Source organism: Pangasianodon hypophthalmus, chromosome 20 (assembly GCF_027358585.1).
Source record: "Pangasianodon hypophthalmus isolate fPanHyp1 chromosome 20, fPanHyp1.pri, whole genome shotgun sequence".
Classification (NCBI taxonomy): Eukaryota; Metazoa; Chordata; class Actinopteri; order Siluriformes; family Pangasiidae; genus Pangasianodon; species Pangasianodon hypophthalmus.
In genome coordinates, this window is record NC_069729.1 from 14,328,709 (window position 1) to 14,352,522 (window position 23,814).

The 23,814-nt window shown below is 38.1% G+C and overlaps 1 protein-coding gene across 3 annotated transcripts in view; it reads left to right on the top strand.

Annotated features, from left to right (window-relative positions):
• Positions 1–23,814, top strand: part of asic1b (acid-sensing (proton-gated) ion channel 1b) — a 302,609-nt gene that overhangs the window by 172,185 nt on the left and 106,610 nt on the right. The window contains exon 1 of one of the 3 annotated variants that reach the window (XR_004580240.2): positions 20,608–23,497. The exons of 1 other annotated variant lie outside the window; for it this stretch is intronic. Coding sequence is in view for 1 of the 2 variants with exons in the window: in XM_026932688.3 (XP_026788489.1) it covers positions 22,835–23,497 (663 nt within the window). In the remaining variant the exon portion in view is untranslated. Of the gene's footprint in view, positions 1–20,607; positions 23,498–23,814 lie in introns of those variants that run through there. One more of the 3 variants, XM_026932688.3, reaches the window with a different exon arrangement.

Sequence of the window (23,814 nt, forward strand, 5' to 3'; positions counted from 1 at the left end):
TAGAGATGGACGTTAATTGATACATATTCCTGATTAACCTGATCTCTCCCACAGTCCTTTTGATTATATTTCTTAGAGTGAATTAGGCAATTAGACTCATTTTCAAGTAAGTTGTTTTGGTGGTTGTATGTATCAGATTATTTTGTGCATTAATACAGAGAGCGTGAAAGAGAATATTTGATCTCCTTGTATGCTGTTAAACTACTTCTCTTAGCGCATCGCAGAAGTAATGTAATACAGATACATTGCGTGAAGGTCATGTTTGCTCTGAGAATGACTCATTCTTGTCAGTAACAGTAACTTTAGCAATTGTGTCATTATGCAGAACAGTGAATGATGAAGTGCATTTATCATAACAAAAGTATTTACTGCACTAAGTGGTTGATGGTAAGCATAATTATCAGTCTCATTTCTAAAATCCACATGGGACAGAAGAGAGGACATAGCGTATGGTATTGATCATGAAAATCAGAGTACGCTATCTGTAATTGTCCAAACATCAACACATACAAAGACATCCCACAGACTCTAATTGGCATTAATGGACCCAATCTGTTAACAACTGGAGAATATCTGTTTATGCAGCCAAACTTTGCAGACCTCATCCCATTATTCCGTCCTCATGAGCTTTTATTTTAATCAACACACCAAAAAGCCAAAGCCATCTCTGTTTACAGCGCAACTCTCTAATGCGGTGTCCCATTACGGCTGATGCACCGTGTATACCGCCTGAGCTCCCCTAATGACCATATTTACCGTGCGGTGCTGAGAACAGATCATTAAGTTCAGTCAGAGTTTGCCAAGGTGTAAAATAATGCTCTAGGAGGACTTTATGATGAAAATTGATCTGCTATCTTGGGAGGGATGATCAAGTATTTTTGATTATTTGTTGTAGAAATTGTGTGTGCTAAATGATTTCTTATGACGTCATGCTTCAGAAATACTGAACATACTGAATACAGGAACAAGGCAACAGATTAGATGGGTTTGATAAAAAAACATAAAATGTCAAGTCTATAAGTTGGATGTGCTTATTATCAGCCAGGTAATGTGAATGCCATTACCAAGAATTTACAGTAATGGGAAGTCAGCAAAAAAATCAATTCAAGTAGAAGGTGTGTTATAGAGGTGTGTATCTCTCCATCCGAGATGCACTGCAGCATGTGATCAATGTCAAGATGTACGAAAGATACATTTATTATGATATAGAGATGTTCAGATATATACAAGATATAGCATTTTGCAAAAGTTCAGAATCAACTGAGAGGCCACACCCACTTTACTGTGACTGACAGTTCTAGAGGCCACACATCCTTTATTGTGACTGACAGGCATAGAGGCCACGCCTCCTTTATGGCATCTGACAAGCATAGAGGCCACACCTCCTTTACGGCATCTGACAGGCAAAGAGGGAGCACGTCCTTTACAGCATTGGACAGGCATAGAGACCACACCTCCTTAACTGTGACTGACAATAATAGGAGCCACACCTCCTTCATAAGGACAGAAAAAGCAGGGAGGACCCATCACAACAAAGCCTTGAGTTTTAGCTAGATAGATTTAGCCAGCTAGCTTGCTACCATTGTCTGTGTGCTACTGTATGTTCTGATCTTGCAGATCAGTAACACGTCCCAAATCACACATTAACATACTAAATCCTGTTTAATGCACAGAATGTTGTTCAGGAAGCATACAAGAATTCTCATCGAATGGGTATTACTTGCTTGTCACAGCAGTCAGATTAATCTGCACACCGGAGATGCAGCACAACCAAGAATACAAGATGTTCTTTCACAAGTAGCTTGCAATAGCATTTTCCTACCAGAGAAGACGAAATTTAGAATTTTCGACGATGCAGATGACACACACGCAAAAACATCCTACATATTTGCTCATGCACGAATCATTGTTACACTTCAGTATTTACAAATCATTGCATCTTAAGTAGGAAATGCAAAGTGTGTGGATTAGAAGTGCTTTTGCACTCAGACTGATTCCTCCCTCGTCACAACACAGGGACTTTAGTAAATAAACCCAAATTAATTTGCTTCATGAGAAGCCGGGTGTGAACCGTCTTCCTCTGCCTGCCTGAGGAACTCCACATCCTTACCAACAGGCTGGTTATTGGCTGTCCCCTGGAGCGCCTCTCATCTTCATGTGACATGACAAATAGATGGACACTCACACTTCCTTGGGGCCTGTAGAGGAGGATTGGACTGCTGCATTCTAAAATAGAAGAGCAGGTGCCTCGCTTCACCTTCTGCCTTTCCGATTGGACACGACACGCAGGGAGAGTTTAGTGGCCATCTGTGGCATCGCTGACAAAATAGCTTGACCGGTGTAAATATATATACTGCACATCCTCCTCCACTTTAGGGCAGTGTTAGTGCCTGGAGCGTTATGATGTAGATAGATTCTTTCGTCTGTGGTGTGCGTGTTTGTATGTGCGTGTTTGTGTGTGTGTGTGTGTTAACCTTCCCTCGCTGTCACAACTGCCTGCAAGCACACTAGTGAATGACACCCATTTAAAGTTCCATGGAGTATTGTATAAAATATTAAAGATGCTTGTCTGATACAAAAATGAATCACTGTGAAAAATACAACTGAACATGCTGACTGGGTGGGCGTGGTCTAATATTCAAATGAGCAAACTTGATTGATAGGCTCTATCAATGAATCTCAGCATGCATACCACGCAAACGGAACTAAACCCAATGTTGCAAGAGGGCAGGATTTGGATTCTTCAATACAACATGTAACCAATTACCCAATTATCACAGTAGGATACACACACTAGTTTAGTCTTTGATCGCTACGTTAACTTTGCTGTCACTTCAAGACACCATACACACATGAACACTTAATTTTGATACAAGCTCTATGGGAGGGACAACTGATGTTACCCAAGATTAAACGTTAAAAAAAATCTGCAAATATACTTTATTATCATGTCTACAAGACAAAAATTACCTTAATATGGAAGCACTCAGATATTTTGCTGGTTTTAGGGAAAATGCATGAATGAACAACATGGATGATTGAATGTTAATATTCATAAATAAATAGGCAGTCAGAATTATATTAGGGTTTATGTCTCGTTGAGAAATTTAACTTAAGAAAAGTAAGTAAGAAACGTCTAAGAAAATTATGTTAGTTCAGTGTCAATAGCCAGATTGGCAAAAAAAAAAAAATTGGCAAATGCTAATGTAGACCCACATAATGTAACACATATTATAAAAAAAAACACTATGCATGAGCCGTAATATAAGCCATAGTTTAATGGTTACTAATGGTTAATGCTGCAATTCAGGGTGTATTCCAGCATTGCACCCAGTGAATCTGAAGCTGGAATAGACTCTGGATTCACCAGGATAAAGCTACATGAGTGAATAATAGTTAATGATTCTTAATAATTGCGAACATAAATTACACGATTTTAGATGGAAAATGTGTGTTACACACTTTACACAATTATACAAGCCCTATATTTAGGGATATTCCGCATCTTATTCCCTGTCGTATCAGTAATTTTTACAGCCTGCATATGTGTGTTTCTGGAAACATTACTCTATATAAAATAACCCAGGAAGAAATAACTCCAGGCAAAATTCGAATTGACATGTTGGCAAAGATTTGATTATCGATTTTCCTGTGGAAAAAAAGGTTTTGCACTTTTTCTTCAGTATAAAGACACTCCAGGAAGCACTCTTTTCTCTCATCTCCTGCGGAAAACCAAAATGAAACTAAATATCAGCCGAGTTTATAATAAAATATATATGACTTTTAAAAGGATGTGTCAGAGAAGCAACCCTGGGGGTTCTAGCTAAGTTCTTAGCTCAGGAATAGCTTTTATACATGTTGTGGTCATGTGATCTATTATTAACAATCAAGAGCCAAACGAGGTCAAGACAATCAGGATGTATTAAAAAGAGGTGTATGTAATACACATGGAACTTTTGCATACATTGTGAAGACATCTTTCCCATCTCTGTGTTTATAGAGGAATCACTTAAACAGTGCAAATCGATCATAATCATTAATCATTATACTCGTCCTCTGGCAACATTACTTAACACACAAATGTCCGGAAATCTTATCCCATTTGAATAATAGCTTATATTACCCATTCTTTCTGTGTTTCGAACTGGTCTAAGGATCTCAAAACATCATTTAAGAATAAACACTAATAAAGACCCAGCACATACTCTAAGTCCACCTATCTCAGGCCTCCACTTTATACAAGCCCACCTTTAGGCCCTAACTTTTTTTCTTGTTGTATTTGCTATGGAATGCATAAATCCACCAAATCACCAACAAATCCTTAATCACTGTATGAAGAGCCCTAATCCCCTCCTCCCACCCTGAGAACACATGCGCATACAATGCCGTTTTGATCATATTTTTTGACAAGTGCATTGGTGAATAATTCTCTGACACCACTTGGCCTTGGTCAATGTGTTTAAAGGTGTTTGGTGTGGGGCTTGGAAACACTCCTCAGGCAGGAGAGTTAAACACCATGACTGGCAGCCATAATGCAAACTCACTGAGCGATGATCATATTTTTGGCTTCTCTCGCCATGTCCGGCCACACGTGGAGTGGGGAAAGAGTGATAAAATATGAGAGCATGCTGGTGCCATATTCATGAACAGCTGTGCACCTATTATTCTGTACATACTGTGCAAGCGTCCTGATGTTTGGTTAGAGAGGAGGTCACATTCAGCCAAGAGTAATCTACAGCTAATAAATGCTTAATAAACAAGATCTGTGTCGTGTCAGTCAACATCACACAATCACATCCATTTGAGATCGCAAGTTGAAATGCCAATGATGCCATAGTCATCCATGGCAAAGAGTCCAATAGAGCATAATTGGACCTGTTCTCTGGGTTTAAAGGTCAGATTTCCTCTCAGCTCTGGAGAATCTCAATGCTAGCAAATAGCAAATGTCTTAGGTTTACAGAATAGGGCAGGTAGCATTGCTAGCAAGTGTGTTTAGCTGATCTATGACATTGCTTGGGCAGCCATTCAAAAAGACATAGTGGCTTTGTGTGTTGTAGGGAGCATGTGTTCGCCTATACCCTTTTAGCTGTCATGCCATGGTGGAAAAGAGCTAGCAGCTAGGAGGTGGTAATGACTAAATTAAATACTTCAGTGGACTGGAAAATGTGTGCAATAAAATCTGAAAGCAGGGCAATATTGAGATACTCAGTATCTCCAATGTATCCATAATAATAATAATAATAATAATAATAATAATAATAAAGTTAAAAGTTCAAGCTGTGGGCTCAGGAATTCCTTAGATGTGAAATCAAAACCTTCTGGTCACTAGGAAAGACCCTTAACCCCTGAGGAAACAATCTGGCTATGCATGGTGCTACCACCACCATGCTTCACTGTGTGAAATAACCTTTAGGGATTTTTGTTTTTTTTTTTTGTTGTTTTTTTTATTTATTTATTTTTTTTTTCAAGCTTTCATAACTCTAATATCGATGTCAAAATGTCGAGCCTTGAGGAGGATGGGTTACAGCATCAGAAGTGTTGTGCTGCTGTTCTGAGATGCTTTTCTTCTCACCACGGTTGTAAATAGTGGTTATTTGAGTTACCGCTGCCTACCTGTCTGGTCATTCTGACCTCTCTAATCAACAATACATTTCCACACGCAGAACTGCTGCTCACTGGATGTTTTTTGTTTTTCGCATTTTGTGGAAACTCTGCTGTTGTGTGTGACAATCCCAGTTTCTGAAATACTCAAATCAGCCTGTCTGACACCTACAAACATTCCACGCTCAAAGATACTGAGATGACTTTTTTTCCTCGTTCTTATGTTTGATGTCAACATTAAGTTCTTGATCTGTATCTGCCTGATTTTATGCATTGCACTGCTGCCACGTGATGACTGAATAGTTGATTGGATAATTGCATGAATGAGCAAGTGCACAAGTGTTTCTACAGTAATACTTTTTTTTCATTATGTACTTCACTGCCTACTGATTGCCAGGAGCTTTCAAGTGTAGGCCTAAGCTGCTTATTTTTTTTTTTTTTACAAAATAGCTCCTTATATGACCTGCAAGAATCACTAGGCTATTAAAATGGCCCACTTTTATAGACGCTTACTGTAATTTTCTCTCTAGTTTACTCGAAAAGTGCTGGAGAGTGAACAGCTTTCCCTCTCACTATCCGTCCATGCTCTCAGGACTAAAATAAGATGACGTGATTCCATTCATTAAAATGATCAGGCGAACATGATGATGGACAGTGAAAGGATGTTCGGCTTCAGCCAGGCCATCATCTTTAGCCAGTCTAACAGTCTTTCGCAGCTCTGGATGTCAGTCTTATTAGCATTTTTGCTGCAGATCAGTCTCTAATAGGCTTTCTCCTCAGCTCCCCAGCTCATGGCTGGTATGGCGTTTAGTGCTTTCTGGTGCTGCTTCAAGAGCTGACCAGTCCCGCTCATTGAGCCGAGTCCTCAAATTGTGCTGCTCTTTGTCTGAGCCACCTTTGTGTGCTTCTCTGCTTGCCCCTTTATGCTACCCTATTGGAAATCATTCAGCATTATTTCAAGTTCATGATTCACTGTTTATGTGCACGTGGTATGTTTATGTGTGTGTGTGTGTGTTTGTGTGTGAGTCAGTACTGCCTGACATCGGTCACACCCCAGCAGGGCTTGGTAAGCCTACTCTCCACTTAGGATGAAGCCAAGAAAAAAACACTGTAATTTGATATTGGCAAACCTGCTGCAGTTCTGTCCTTTCCATGACTTTTATCCCGTGTTAAAATGTGGCACGCAGTGGATCTGCCTCAATACAATCACCAGTGTCTTGTTACTAGCCTTATTTACATCCTAATTCAGTGAGTTTGCATATTTTTACTGGAATATTCCAGTGGGGAAAAAAGTACACCAGTTCTCACTTACCACAAATGTAGTTGATTAGCCAAAGCACGTTTTTGCACAAAGTTTGCTTCTTTAGTTTTGCAACGAAGCTAATTGAAACTCTGTCTGACCCAAACATCCTATAATTTCTAAAATATCTCACAGTGTGACTTACCGTAATCTATAAAAATGAACACAACTTCACTGTGTAGCTAAACACGGTAACGTTATTGGAGTAGCCATTGTAAACAACTAGAATCACCTTTTTTCTTAATTTAGTTTAGCAGCTTCCTTCCTGTTATTTTTCAAAACAGTTCCTTTAAACCTGAGGTTTCATGAATCAAATATATGAAAATTTGGTTGTGACATTAGCTTCATTGCTTCAGTGCAGAACTACAGAAGAAAATGTCAGACACCTAACATGTCTGATCGACTACAAGGATAAAACTGATAAAATCTGATTTTTCACCAAAACTCCTCCTTTGAAACCTGAGTGATCCATTCTGCCTTATCAACATTCAAAGCTATCTCTTGTAACCCCCCCCCCCCCCCCCCCCCCCCCCCATTTTCACATTAGGTTTCATTTAACCCTCTACATGAGACAAATGATCCATAAACTATGTTTAATGGCCTTCTCATGTTCCGTAATACTGCATATACTGTATGTAGAAACAGAGCTTGACCCTGTGTTCCTGCTAGAAGGTGAAAAGTCACTAATGCTAGCCATTTTTCTCTTGTGGGCATGCAGTTTTTGATTTTCTGATAAGAAATCTGAGTAGCCACAATATTTAGTAAAAGGATATTGTTCTTATTTCTCATGCTTTGGATTGAATTCTTTTATGAAAAAACAATAATTATAAAACGGGGTGGACAGGTCAGTATCTCAAGCAGATTTCCTGTCCGGGCTTTTAGTTTTTTATTTATAGTTGCCCAGTGACCTAGTATTTTCAACAACCTTAAAAACAAACGTTAGTACTTTTAAACATAGTATATATAAAAGTGGTGTGAAAGACATCGATTCTGCATCTATAGCACAAGTTTCTGAATTCCAAACATTGGCCGAGGCGTGATCAGACTGACGGTTCAATGAATTAGTAGTTGAATGAATTAACTTTCGAATTAGGAACATGCAAGTATGTGAACATACTGATGAAAGCAATCAAAATGAAGTTTGATGCAAGGTTGTAGTACAGTATAATCTCAGAGAAAATAAGATGCTAGCCAGGTTTAAATAATGATTTTACTTGTGATGTGAGGAGAGAACACCACGGTGCTAAACTGAAATGCTGAGCAACGATGTGATGAATTTTTGTCGCAGTCGCAAAGGTCATGCGCTGTATCATAAAATTCAGGAGAAGAAAATGAATATGCCTATACAATTGTCCCCTCAACAGGATTTCATAAACTCGTTTGTAGTTTTTTTTTTTTTTTTGATTAACTAGCTAAATAACTTTCTGTACATTATCAAATTACATTAATCTACTAGATTTTATTATATTCTGTTATTATGTATGTGTATATCTAGTTTCTTGTTGTTCTGTGGGGCATGGAACTAAGGAAAAACATTTACTGCATTGCATCACATGTATGTAATATGTATGTGACAAACAAAGAACCTTGAACCTTGAACCCCTTTTTAGCCTAGTCAGTTTCCACGCAGCCAAAACATGAGACTGGGCATCACACTGGAGCTTTTAATTGTGTAGTGGACCAACTAATGAATTTTTGATTTGTTCACACCTCCCAATCAGTGCGTTCCTGCTTCAGAAGTAGCTAGCTGACTTAGCATGCTCATAAACAAAAAGCTTATATGATCTACAGTATTTTATGTAACAGCAGTGGAGTTTGGTTAATGTTGTGCTTTATGCGTACTGGAAATACAGTGTTATAACATTCTGTAACCCTTTTCTGTGTTTACAGTTCATAAGAACCAAATGCAAACAGGAATTTCCATAGGAAAAAAAGGTGAGGAGATAAAATTTGATGGACATCAGACACTCTGATTGGTCAGAGGGATTTATTGAAGCCATTTGCATTTGCCCTTTTACTGCATTAAAACTAATTTGCACAAAATTTGATAAAATCGAATTTGATTGTCACTTGTCTCCAAGCCTCCTTGAGCTGTCTGTTCCAAGGTTCCTTATTGTTTTCCGTGGCCTTCATGTGAGCTCTAAAGCTCAGGCTTTGTGATTCAGTGCTTGATCTAGCAGTGTGTAATTTGTTGACACAAGAGACCAAAGATTTATGAAACCCATGTCCCATTATACATCCAAATACCCTGTACTCAACACCCCTGCTCTTGTCATCATGCCTGCTTCTACTCACATTAAAGCATTCTGTCTCTAATGGTGGCCTGCTGCTTTGTCACGTTTAGCAGCGTTTGTAAGTTTCTAAGTGGAGGAACCTGCCATCAATTTCAACAGGAACTCTAATGAAGGATTGTGCAAATGGAGCAGATTTTTCCTTAAAAGCCACCAACACGCTGTCAGGGCTGACTGCTTAAACTGCTCCCAGACTGTTCACATTCATACAGTAATGTGTGTGTGTTCCGAGCCCTCGGTGACACTAAATGTTGGTGTGCGGTTTAAAAGGCTGAACCCCTTGTTGAGCATATCAATAAATGTTCGCTGTTTTGTGTTGCAGCTGGCAAGTGTAAAATGCTGTGATTAGACCTGCTGATTTGTGCACTCTACTTTTTTTTCTTTTTTTTTTTTTTTGGAGTTATTACATAGCGCATTTTCCGTACTCTGAGTCACAATGGAGTTCAAAACCATCCCCACGGTATTTGTGCTTAGAGGTAAGATGGAAATCAGCTACACTGTAAATGTAATGTATTGTATGTAATGTTTATTCAAATTTACCACCAAATGAACTTAATTAATCAAATATAGTTAAAACTGAAGTCTTAAATATAGATGTACTAGCTGTACATACCAAAATGTGTTTGACTAATAGCTTTTAAAATACACTAAAACCACTATTAACCTATTTAAACTGCAAAAAAGTGTTAAATACTGAATCATCAAAATGTTCTGAATCAAGCCTTAGGCATAACGAATTGTTCTACCACACCACTGTTGAAATCTTGAAACTGATTGGTCAGAATTTGTTGAATCATTTTCAATAACAGCAGCTCTGACAGGAGTGCTGGCTGTACTTCAAATCGCAGGTTTATATTAATGCACTTGTTTTAGTGCATTATTGTTTCTACAGTAACACCTCATTCACAGGGACTTGAACAATCCACATAATCTAAGACTAATAATAAACGATTAAAAAGACATGATGTTGATTAACAAAGAAAAACATGCAATTGTATAACTATGTGGTGAAGCTTTCTGTATGAAGATGTTTACATCCACTAAGCACATTATTAGGAACACTATACTAACACTGGATAGGGCCACGCTTTGTTCTCAATTCTTCATGGCATGGATTCCAGGAGATGTTGGAAACATTCCTTTGAGATTCTGGTCTATGTTGACTGATTGCATCATGCAATTGCTGCAGATTTTTCAGGTGCACTCTTGTGCTGTCAATCTCCTGTTCTACTGCATCCCAAAGGTATTCTTCTGGATTCAGATCTGGTGACTGGAAAGGCCACTGAAGAACATTGTCATGACTCATTGTCATGTTCATGAAACCAGTTTGAGATGACTTTGGCTTTGTGACATGGTGCATTATCACACTGGAAGTAGCCATTAGAAGATGGGTAAATTGTGGCCATGGAGGGATGCATAGTCAGCAATAATACTCAAATAGGCTGTGGCATTCAAGCGATGAATGATTTGTATTAACGGGCCCAAAGTGTGCCAAGAAAACATTCCCCACATCATTACACAACCTCCACCAGCCTGGACTATTGACACAGTCAGGCAGGTTGGGCCTATGGATTCATCCTGGTGCCAGATTCTGACCCTACCATCTGTGTGCCTCAGTGGAAATCAAGATTCATCAGAACAGGCTACGTTTTTCCAGTCTTCAACTGTCCAGTTTTGATGAGCCTGCGCCCACTGCAGCCTCAGCTTTCTGTTCTTGGCTGACAGAACTGGAACCCGATGTGGTTTTCTGCTGTTGTAGCCCATCCACCTCAAGGTTCGATGTGTTGTGCATTCTGAGATGCTTTTCTTCTCAACACAATTGTACAGAGTGCTTATCTTAGTTACTGTAGCCTTTCTGTCAGCTCGAACCAGGTCTGGCCACTCCCTGTTGACCTCTCTCATCAACAAAGCATTTCCGGCCACAGAACTGCCACTCACTGGATATTTTTTCCCTATTGCACCATTCTGAGTAAACTCTAGAGACTGTTATGTGTGAAAATCCCAGGAGATCATTAGTGATAGAAATACTCAAGCCAGCCCGTCTGGCACCAAGAATCATGCGGTGGTCAAAATCACATTTTTTTCCCAATTCTGATGGTTGATGTGAACATTACCTGAAGCTGCAGGCCTGTATCTGCATGGTTTTATGCATTGCACTGCTGCCACACGATTGGCTGATTGGATAACTGCATGAATGAGTAGGTGTACAGGTGTTCTTAAAGTGTTTGGTGAGTGTATAATATTTATGGAAGGCGTCTCGTGTCAGCACTTTGTAACAGTCAGACTTAAAACTGTAAATTCTTTGGTTTTTTTGCCATGGGAAATCTCTCTGCTTTGCAGTTTCTTGGTAAGAAGTTGATTTTTTTTTTTGTCTTATTATCTTCAAGACAAAGTGAAGGAACAACTTTGTAGTTTTATGTTATCTGATATAGCCATAGTGATAATCATAATCATAAAGTGATAACAGGAACTAACTTTTTTGTGGATGTTCAACATTAAATGTAACTTTGAAGAGATAAAAAGTATGGCATGTTCTTAAAAAAAATTGTTGGCAAATGACTGTGGAGTAAAACACTTTAGAACATGCTGTTGTAGAAAAATAATGAACCTCAGGATTTTAACAGTAACTCTGCTTCATGTTGTTGATTACTTTCCTATAACAGCACGTCCAAGTGTGTTATTCCTTTCTTAAATCACAGAATTTCTCTTCATGTATTGTTTAGTTTTAATATTGTATTTATGTGTTAGAAAGATCAGCAGACAAAAACTGGGGGGTAATAAAGAAATTATATTAAGTATCTGCCAGAAGGCAAAAGGGAAAAAATAGTCAGAAAATACTGTAGTTTATTAACTTCCCAGCTTTGTCTTTTCTTACTGTCTGTGGTAGATAATATACATGATGCATATTAGCAATAAGAACATCATGTGATTATCGAGGCACTATAATGTACATTTTAGGATCCTAAGTGCATATTTGAATAAAAACTGCACTCTATGTGGGCATAAACTGATTGTATCAATACTCACAATTTCATATAGTATAAATAAACCTAAACTCTGAGTCACCATCTCCATGCTCTTCTCTCTTCCTGAATGCCTCTCTCTCTTTGTCTCTCTTTCTTTTTTTCCTTTATTGCCTTCTCTATTTAAGCTTAAGCACTGCTAACCGAAAATGCGCTATAAAACATGACTGAGAGAATAGTGGACTTAAAAGGAGAGTTAAAAAAGAAAAGAAAAACAACACAGATATATAAAAGTAATATATAATGTATAATAAAAGACACAATCCTGAGTCATTCTCAGAATATGGTATCAAGGATGTTCTTTAACTTACTGGTCGTGACATAGTTTAAACATTTTCAAGAAGCCCCACATAACAGACATTATGTGTCATTTTAAAACAATAAAATGATTTCTCTTTATTATTCTTTTATATACTTACTATATTCTTTTATATACATTTTTAAAGACTTTTCTTTGAAATGGCTAAGTACTGGAAAAATAGCTTGTCCTGCAAGCCAGTTGTACTGCTTTAGAGGCTTTTATAGACATTTTTCTGAGATCTATCAAATATGAAAAATAGTTTTTAATAATAAAAAAGAACCTTTGTCCCTGCGTTTCATGGTATTGGTGTTAGCTATTTTTAAAAACTCAAAGTTCTCGTGGATAATTTAGATGGTGTCATTGGAGTTAGACCTTTCAATCATCCTGCGGAATAATTTTCCAGAAAAAACAGGATTTAATAGAACAATAGAATAGAACTGTTGATGCTATCTTGGAAAATACATCTTTAATGGAAGTTTGGAAATTTGGCCTGTGCTTATGACATCAGTGACAATAACTCCAGTGGCTTAAAGTAATGGCACCAGATGAGGGATCAAGAATTTTGATTATTCGTTCAAAAAGAATTTTATTAGTCACGATTTCCAAATAGAATATGAAAGCATAATTCAAAATGTGGCTGGTCAGAACGTCGCTATACTTTGGGAATGACCCACAAGCTGAGTGTAGAATAGTACAGGAAGAAATGTCAAGTCTTATTAATTGGTAAACCTGTAATTAGTAAATATCTTTTTCTCATAGTCTCAGTCTCTCCTCCTACAAACTTCTGATACCTTGTGTACATTCACCTGGACAGAACCCTGAACGTTGTAATCTAAGTGAATTATAAAAATAAAGAAAGTGAATTTTTTAATGCTGTGAAAGTGGGCTTTTTAGAGCAAGATATGGTCAGTGGATTGAAAAAATGTTTCAGAGAATCACATTTATAAATGTTATTAGAGGTTTTTTAACAGTCTGCCTCTCTCTCTCTCTCTCTCTCTCTCTCTCTGTGTATGACTCTGCGTCTCTCTCTTTCTCTTTCTCTCTTTGTCTCTCTCTCGCTCTTTCTCCCTCTGTGTGTGACTCTGCCTCTCTCTCTCCCTCCCTCTCTCTCTCTCGCTTTTTCTCCCTGTGTAACTCTATCTCTCTCTCTCTGTCTCTCTCTCTCTCTCTCACACACACACACACACACACACACACACACACACACACTATCCGTCTCACTCAATTGAATTCAAAAGTTGCTTTATTAATGGCAAATATTAACGTTTGTATTGCCAAAGCTTATATAAATAAACCACTGATATAAATAAATAGATACATATACATATAAATTCAAACCCATAATCAAATAGATGGAACACTAGCAATGAACTTTCTGATTTGTAAATATTGGGCCTCATTTATCAAGCTGGATATGAGCAGATTTCTTCATAAATAGTTCGCAGGAGCATTTAGGCAAGAAATGTGGTATTCATGAAAATCCAGTTAGTTTATAAAAGCGTCCGTATCCCACAAGAGTTCCTGTGTTTGTGTAATTTTATGTGTAAGTAACGAGAAGTTCGTTGACTGGCTTCAGTAGAATAATTGACAGTTTTATGCATGTTTTACGCTAAGTTTGAATTGCTTATTTATTTCAGTTACACTCATGAATTGAAAGAAAATGTGTGATTTCATATTAATAATGTGAAAGAAACCAATCCAGAGTAAATCCACAAATTAGGACAAATAAGATTAACTGTTCAAGACAAAAGAAATGGCACCCTATAACAGAAGGAAGAGTCAGTGTATGTATATGATGGCTGCTATGATAGCTGCAGTGGCTGAGCTGCATTATTGGAAGTTTTAGCGCACGCTCCATTTAGTACGTTTAGTCATCATTTTGTTCTCATCTCTCTGTGTGCTTTGCATTTTTATGGAGTTTTGTGGGTGTGACTAAATGCGTATCAGCCGTGTCCTGAATGTGCTTGGTAATTTACAGGTGATCCTCATTTTTCAGTTTGCAGTTTGTGAGTGTGAAGGAAACCAGAATTACTGAATCTTGTAAAGCTCTTGAGAATTCTTAGTTCAGTATACACCACTTCTTATGCATTATCCTCCCTAGAATTTTGAGTTTGCACTATCATCACTCCTCCGTCCTGTGGGAAAACAGCTCTCCGTAAGAGCTTTCAGTTACTCACCACAACACAATATGACGAGACATCCAGACATGTCTCTCCACCTGCAGTTCTGTTTCTTTTAGCTGTTTTTGTTGTTGGCTGTGTTTGATCTGCCTCTTTGGCAGAAATCATTCACACTCATTCCACACAGTGTGTGTTTGTGTAAGTGTGTGTGGGAAGGAGGGGTGCATGTTTGGAATACGAACTTGGATAGCAATATCTGACAGTGTTGACCTTGTGGGGACATTTGGCTTGTCCCCCTGAGGAAGAATGCATTTGTACAGAAATTGTAGCTTTCATTTAAAAAAAAAAAAAAAAAAAAAAAAAGCTGATTATTATTATTATTATTATTATTAATTATGTATTAACAATTATGTCATTGGAAGGTCCTCACAAGTATAGTGTGTGTGTTGAAGTACGCCTTGTTGGCTATGTACGTCTGTAATAGTAGGCCTTTGTGCATCCTTCCTTCAGCTGTCAGGTCTCCATGGTAACAAGGGGTCCAGCACAGTTATCAAGGCTGAGCTGGAGAGAGGGACAAACGGCAGAAACCCTCGTCACTGTCAACACATCACACTTCAGCCGAAACACTAACCTCTATATTCTACCGTTTGTCAGTCCTGCTCCTACAGTGGCCTTGCACGTCACATTAACATCATGCTTCCTACCCCCTAACATACTAATGTTAACCTGGCTAAGAGCCTGAGCAGTCACATCCGGAGTGTTAGTGCAGTAAACATAAGTGGAGTAGGTTAGAAAACTTTGATTTAGTCTTAGATCATGTTCCATCTTCACTTATAGGGTACACATACACTGCCCCCTAGTGGCTTCAATAATAATAATAATAATAATAATAATAATAATAATAATAATAATAATAATAATAATATGACACTTTTCACTTTGCCTTAAGATCTCAAAGTGGTTTACATAAAATATGAGACAATGAATAAAACAATAAGTATAAAGAAAAAAAGAATCACAGTGAAGAAAAATGTCAGAACAACAATTAATAAATAACAATGACAAAAAAAACCATAATTGTAATCGATTAATTAATAAAAACTAAGTGTCACCAAAATCTTCTTTATCTTCTATACTCACTGTCCACTTAAATAGAAACACCTTAATAATACTGTTTAGGACCTGGCTTTGCTCTCAGAACAGACTCAATTCATCATGGCATGGATTCTGCAATGTGGTGGAAACATTCCTTTAAGATTCTGGTCCATGTTGACATGACTGCATCACATCATTGTTGCAGATTTGTCAGCTGCACGTTCATGCTGTTCATCTCCTGTTCTACCACGTCACAAAGGTGCCCTACTGGATTCAGATCTGGTGACTGCAGAAGACACTGAAGCACACTGAACTCATTGTCATGTTCATGGAAGCAGTTTGAGACTCGTGCTGTGTGACATGGTGCATTGTTATGCTGGAAGTAGCCGTTGTAAGACGGGTAAATTGCTGCCGTAAAGGAATGCATGTGGTCAGCAACAATACCAATGATCAATTATACCAATAAGGACCCAACAGACAAGAAATCCTTCCTCACAACATTACAGCATCACCGCCAGGGTGAACTCTTGGCACAAGGCAGGTTGGGTCCATGGATTCATGCTGTTGATGCCAAATTCAAGTCAGAACAGAAATCAAGATTCATCAGACCAGATAACGTTTTTTTTTTTTTTCCAATTTTCAATTGTCCAGTTTCTTTGAGCCTGTGCCCACTGAGGCTTCAGATTCCTGTTCTTCTCTGACAAGAGTGGAACCTGATGTGGGCTCCTGGTATTATAGTCCATTTGTCTCAAGATTTACATGTGGTGTGTTCTGATATGCTTTTCTGCTCACCGTGGTTGTAAAAAGTGATTATTTGAGTAACCACTAACCTCTCGCATCAAAAAGGAGTTTGCACCCGCAGAACTGCCACTCACTGATGTTTTTTGTTTTTTTGCACCATTCTTTTGTGAACTCATGAGACTGTTGTGTTTGAAAATCCCATATCAGTAGCTTCTGTAATACTCAAATCAGCCTGTCTGGCACCAACAACCATGCCACAGTCAAAGTCACTGAGATCACTTTTTTCCTCATTCTGATGTTTGAGCGGAACATTAACTCTCTGTATCTGCATAATTTTATGCATTCCACCACTGCCACATGATTGGCAGGTAATTGCATAAATGAGCGAGCGTATAAGCATCCCTAATAAAGTGTATGATGCGTGCATAGAGGTATAGAGGTTTATTGAATTGTATTTTTGTGGTTTTAGCTTGCTAGATAATTTGTAACATGTGAATAGTCTTCAAAGTCAGTAGTGAACGAGTGAGTGAGGATGTGATTTCAGACACAGCATGGGGGTTAATTTAGGGCAGACTCCGGGCCTCACACTCACCCAGGTGATGAAGACGAACTGGATTAATTAGATCACCTCCATTATCACCAACAGACTGACAGGAATCAAGGTCATAATTAAGGTACTAATAACATACATACCTGATTTGTGCAGGATAATCTTATTATGAAGTAAATGCCGTTCATGATTAGTTCATTACACAGTGAACGCTTTAATTAGCTCATTTTGAAGTTAAAGCTCTGCGTTATAAATATATACACTTTTTGAATTATAAATGTAAAAGACATTTTGAATTGTGACATTTTCATTTACAGTTTAAGGATGTACTGATCTGTTATCTGTGACTATCTGAGCAGCAGTAACATGCTAGTCTAAAGCATTATCAGGTTGTATTTTCTATGTTTTCTGACCCAATGAAGTATTTTTCTAGATGCCATGTTAACCAACTATTAATACAAAGTCAGTAAGGATCATTTTTACAATATGAATTTCATTATTATATATAAAAGTGTTTTGCATGAATTACAGTAACACTGTACATTACAGACCTGAAAATTCAGCACAATCTCAACCGAGACTGAACTCTAAACACTTATGTACACTATAACATGACATAAATAAGAGATATTAGTTAGAACATAATTATGTAAATAAAAAAAAAGTCTAAATTGTTGCTGGCTGGAAATAAAACGATCAAGGAAATGGTCCACATAAACAATCTGTGGCTTGCTAGTTAGCCTGATATCTCTAGTTTCACAGAAATAAAAAGGCTTCTCATGCAAAGAATTGAAAACCAGTGATGCTCTACAATATGACGTGGGAAAGTGCAGAGATTCAATAAAGTTAACAGCTTGTGCAGTTATTAAAGTGAAAAATGAAAAATGGGATCAGTGAACCTCGAATTCTTTGCTCGGAGCTATTAGGATTGTGGCTCTGAGCTCTGTACCTGATTGATCCTCAGGTTGATCAGGCCTTAGTAAATGTCATATGGTACAACACGTATTCCAACCTTTATTTAATCATTAATGCTTATCTGAGCACACGGCCACTCTACTGATTAAAAACAGTGCTTTCTTTTGTTAACACACTATACAGGATGTGAAAGATCAGTCCGCTGCTGAGTTGCATACATAGAGCTTAAAAAAATTTGCAAGCACTGGTTCTATAGTCTGAGCTTTCCGCATAATTGCATTTGCTGTGATTTATTCGACAGGAAAGTTTCATGCCCTGACTCGAGGTAAATGTGTTGTGTTGACACTATTGTGAGGACCCACACTATAACAACGATACCCACACTATAACAACTATATAGTGTTGGGTTCAAGACCACCGTAGCTGAGACTTAGTCAAGATCAAGACCATAGCCAGTGGAGTCCGAGTCAAGACCGAGTATGACGGGGGGCAAGACCAAGTTGAGACCAACACCACACATGGCCGAGTCCATGTCAAGCCCGAGACCAGACACTCGGATGTGTTAATTTGCTGGTTGTAGTATCTTCCTAACCTGACATGAAGTTTCTCTAGAATTAACAAAAACTTAACCCATCTACTTTGGTTTGATCATTTTGTACAAATAAGTGCACAGGACATAGATAGGACATGTTAAGCATAAACCATTCTTCTAGCAAGCTCTGCAGTGTAATCGTATTTTATATCATTGCATTGGGGGGTTAGGGTGCATGCCTGAGGTAAATAAAATGCCGCAGAGTTTGCTAATTATACAGAAGATCAGGGTTTTTTTTAAAGAAATGCAGCAGCACATGTAAAGATTTGCAAATCAAAACATTTCCTTTGATTTAAGCGTACAGCAGGTAAATAAAATGCAATATACACTAGAATTTGGCTCATACAACTTTCTGAGACCAAATACAGCTGTGCATTACAAGTACTTGTGCTATATTATTTTGAACATAAGAAGATGAAATATTTAGAAACACAGTCACTTGAAAGTTTTAGGCGCTATATAACTCCACATGCAGACATGGAGATAGACATTCACATTTTGTACTGTAATGAGAACATTAGAACTGCGTTATGGTCTTGGGTGGTGTCAGAAAAATATTTCAAGTCTTGGTAGGCTGAAACTGAGACAAGACCGAGTAAAATTTCACCTGAGTTTATGACAAGAGCGAGACCACTGATCTGTGATCTCAAGACTGGTCTTGAGTACCACAACACTACAACTATAATGCATTAGACAGGAACGTTTCATGGTTTCAGATTTATATACTTAGAACTCTGATGCCATCTGGTGGCTTGTGATGGTACAAACTGGTGGAACTGTTTTCTCCATAGAAGCAGCTTTAATGTCTTTGTGGTTTGAGTTTGAGCACAAGACAAGTACATTATAAATCCATCCTTTGCATTTGTAAAGGTCACACAGGACACTGTGTGTTTTTGTTTGGGTTTTTACAAAGGGTTGAATAAAGAAGTTTGATCTGGCAGCAAAGGTATATCTCATAGACTGATGATAAAAGCTGTATGACTTGTAGGAGCTTTAAATGGAAATTTCACTTAAAATCTTGTGTTTTTTTTTTGTATGGGGAGGAATTTCTAGCACGTTCAGCAAACACAATACATACAAAGCATTGCCTTTCCTCCATCAAACTCAAATGAAAGGCAAAAGTTTCATTTCACGGTTTTCACATTTATTAATATGAAAGAAAAAAGATACTTGTACTGAAAAACAATTGGGTATTTACTTTTAAAATAAATGAAATGTTAAATTCGTGTCAGAATGGAATGCAGCCCACCTTGAAATAAAGTCCATTCAGCTATATATTGCTGTCCTGAGTGCATTAAAACTAAATGTCAAGTACCTCACACTGCATTTCTCCAAAATATTATTATAGTCTTATAATCACAATCCTCTACTGATTTGGACACACAGTTTGAGGTTGCATAGTTTCACAGAAGGTTGGCTCAGCTCCGCGGAGACGACTCTTTTCATTATTCGGCTTGGGCTTCATGACAGACCAGTTACCCAAATACGCTTCCCGGTTCCCTACAGGACAGTGATTTGACAGTAATTTTATTACATTCTGGCACAACTCCTGCAATGTTGATGGAAAAGCAGGAAAAAATGCAAAGTAATGCGCCGTACAGAAATATTCAGTGAGCTATTTAACATTTAGGTGAATCATTGCTCTCACTTTATATTGTCTTGAATACTACAGTACCTACACATAGTTTATACCACAGGAGTGTTCAGTTCCCAAATCTGATTGGTCAGAAGGTGTTCTTTGGTTTGTCAGTTGGGGAATGAGGGTGGTTAAAAGTTGTAAGTTAAAAATTGTAGAAAAGGAATTCTATTAAAAAACTTTTTATTGTAAAAAATTTGTAATTATAATTGTAATTTCCATTTCCATGCCATGCATTATCAAACCTTTTAAAGTGCTAAAACATTCCTAAAAGCAAATATTATTATTATTATTTTTTTTTTTTTTTTTTGCTTTTCAAATTTTTCCACTGTAAAGATGGTGTTTAGCTGTGGCAGATATTCTGCATCATCATTTCATCATTTCATCATTTCTGATATCTATTAACTATCATTGGAAAAGCTCATTAGCTACAAGTTATTTTTAACAAAAAAGGATTACTTACATTCTGGGCTTGAAATGAAAAAGACATTGGATCCTCTGATGCATTAGATGACTTTGGAAAATCAAAACCAGGTCATAGGTTTTGCCACAGTTTGTTTTATCACAGTTTGTTTTTCATCTAAATGCTTCATAGGGGAAATTTCCTTTCAAGAATAGATTACAGATTTTTATATATAAAAAAATCTTAGGATTCTGCATAATGAGAGAAAGGTTGTAAGTTCATACCACATATTTGCCAGAGAGCCACTGTTACCATAGAATCCTTGAACAGGGCACCATGTCGACTACACATGGATAAAAGTTTCTGTCAAATGAAAAAAATGTAATAAATGCAAATCTATTACTACTGACTAGAACTAGTATTAGGGTACAGCTCGATGTATCAGCTTTTACTCATCTTTTCATGTAGTTTGAGTTTTGTTAGGAGTCATACTGTCACCTACCTGGTTTAAACAGTAGTGAAAAAATGCACTGTTAATGAACCACTATTAAATGGTGAGAAACACAGCAGATGTGTTCACTAGCTCTCTTTCATAGTCAGACTGTTGTATTGCTAATGCAGTGTTTGTTTGCCTTGAGAGAAGCTACAGTTTCCTTGACTTGCACTTTGTGTCCTTTGAAAAATAAGCCTCTGAATATGTGATTTGGCCAAAGTCAACAAACCCTGTGTATGCTGAGAGCTGGAACTTTCAGCCTCTGACAGGCAATATGGTCAAGTAAATGTGAATTCAACAGATATTATAAAATAATGATAATAGTAAATGCCTCCAGGCTGATTTTGCTGCCAAATTATGAAATATGTTCAAATATGAAGCCTTAGGCAGTGATAGCTCAGGAGTTAAGGTTCAGAAGTAGTGTTTGAAAGATTGTGAGATCAAACCCTATGATCTCATGCAGAGAGAGCTGGGTTTTTAATCTTCTCTCAACTTTACGTTACTTTGGATAAAAGCATTTGCCAAATGAATTCATGTAAATGTATATAACTAAAATAACTGAAGAGATGAGATGTTGGCATATTTAAGCAAAATGTACAAACGAGCCTGTATTTCATCCTGAGAGCATCAACCTTCCATAGACTGCATTATAGAGATAACACTCAGTTTGCATTGGCATTACCTAAAGGAAAACTCCATCCTGAACCACCTGCATGTCAATATTTAAAATTAATATGTGATCTTCAGATTTATTTTATGAATAAATTCTAAATCAACTTTTTTTTTTTTGGTTTAAACTTCTTTTATCAACATGTTAGTTTATTTTCACTTAGGTTAATGTTTTCCTACATTACCCACTATGCTGTAGGTGTGCGACGGCTATATGAAAGATTAAGAAATGACAGGGTTAAAGATTCCTTCGTACTATTGCACTTTGTTGCCACAAAGCCAACAATAAATGACCAACATCCTGTATTTCCTGAGGCTTTATTTACCCCATACCCCATATGTTTAGGTGCTCAAGAAATATGGAATTGGCCTACGTCTTAGCAAAAGTGGCAACTTAATGTTTATCTATAATGTGCTTGATGGTCAGGGCTACCAGTTGCCCAACAGGTGATCTTGGATGATCTAAATAGATCTGGGCTTAGCAATTACAATCTACTGACACATTAAAAAACAGTCATTTATATCTCCTGGTGGGAAGGCAAGAAAGATGATCAGGTTCTGACATCATGCTCTGAGTGCAGCAGTGGCAGGGCCTGATGGGAGTATAATGTATCAGTGTGGGTGTGGGGGGGGCAGGAGGTACTCATCTCAACCTTGCAGATCCTCCTCAGATGCTCAGATCTGAGAAGAGGGACATATTTGGGACTTCCGACCCTTCATGCTCATTCTCTTTAGAAGGTTTCAGCCTCTAGATTTAGGTCTTTGAACGCATTGGTAGCATGACCTTCTGAGTTCTGATTCATTCTTCTAGCAAGATTGATCAGGTACATTTTTTTTGAGGAACTTTAAACCAAGAGGATGGTGTCCTAAGCGAAACCGAGCTATGTTATAAGGATCATTTTACTTATTCCCCTTCTGCGCTACGAATCATTTTGGACTTTCCTTGGTGTCATTGACTCTTAACAAGGAAGGTCATAATCCATCAAGCTGTGTATCACTGCACTTTGCTTCAAAAGCCATCTTTTCTGTGGTGGACCCGTCCCTACTGCAAACAAGCATTCTCTTGATCTGGACAGTTATTCTTGAAGTTTGCCAGTTTTAATCATGGTGCGAATTACATGCACAATCTCGGTTACAACAGGAGATGAGCCCACTGCGGGGTCTTACGCGAGCAGCTTTGATGACCACTACAAAAGGGTAGTGCGGAGTGGCGACAGCGATCCAGGGCTTTACAAGGAAGAGTGTGATGAGCTGGAGGTTTACGAGGAGGAGGAAGAAGAAGAGCCCCCTAATATTGACTTGGCAACCTTTTTCAGTGGTTGTTCCCTTCATGGTGCCAACCATGTCTTTGTGGAGAATAAGAAGTTTGGAGTGAGGCAGGGTCTCTGGGCAGTGTGCTTCCTGGTGGCCCTCTCTCTGTTCTTGATCCAGGTGGGTGACCGTGTTGTCTATTACATGCAGTATGACCATGTTACCATGCTGGATGAGCGCAATGCACCCAACATGACCTTCCCAGCCATCACTCTCTGCAACTACAACACCTTCCGTCGTTCCCAGATTAGCTACAGTGACCTTCTCTTTATGGGACCACTCATAGGGTATGAGGACAACATGGCACCTGGGTTCCAGCTTGCCCCTGAGCCTGATCGCCAAGGTGCCCGGTTCAGCATGGCCGAGTTCTATAACCGGACGCGACATCGTATGGACGACATGCTTCTGGAGTGCAACTTTGCTGGAAAGGATTGTGGCCCTGAGCACTGGAGAGAGGTAGGACAATAAATAAAGGTCTGAACCTAATGCCATGGCAAATAGCAACTCTTTTCCATTTCCCTCTGTGTCTTAGTTTGAAGATACAGAGAGTAATTTGAGTAATAGTGCCAGAGAAAATGAATATGGAATTTCAAAGCAACTAATAGTCATTTATTCTATGTGCAGTGTTTGTCTTGGAGAAAAGACAGGTCCCTATAATTAGAACAGGGTGCCTTGTGACTGATAATCATATGGTGCGGCACTTTGCTCATGGTAATCAGTCTCTTTATTGCTTCCCTAATTGCAAAGTAACTTCTAAAGGTTCTACAAATGAC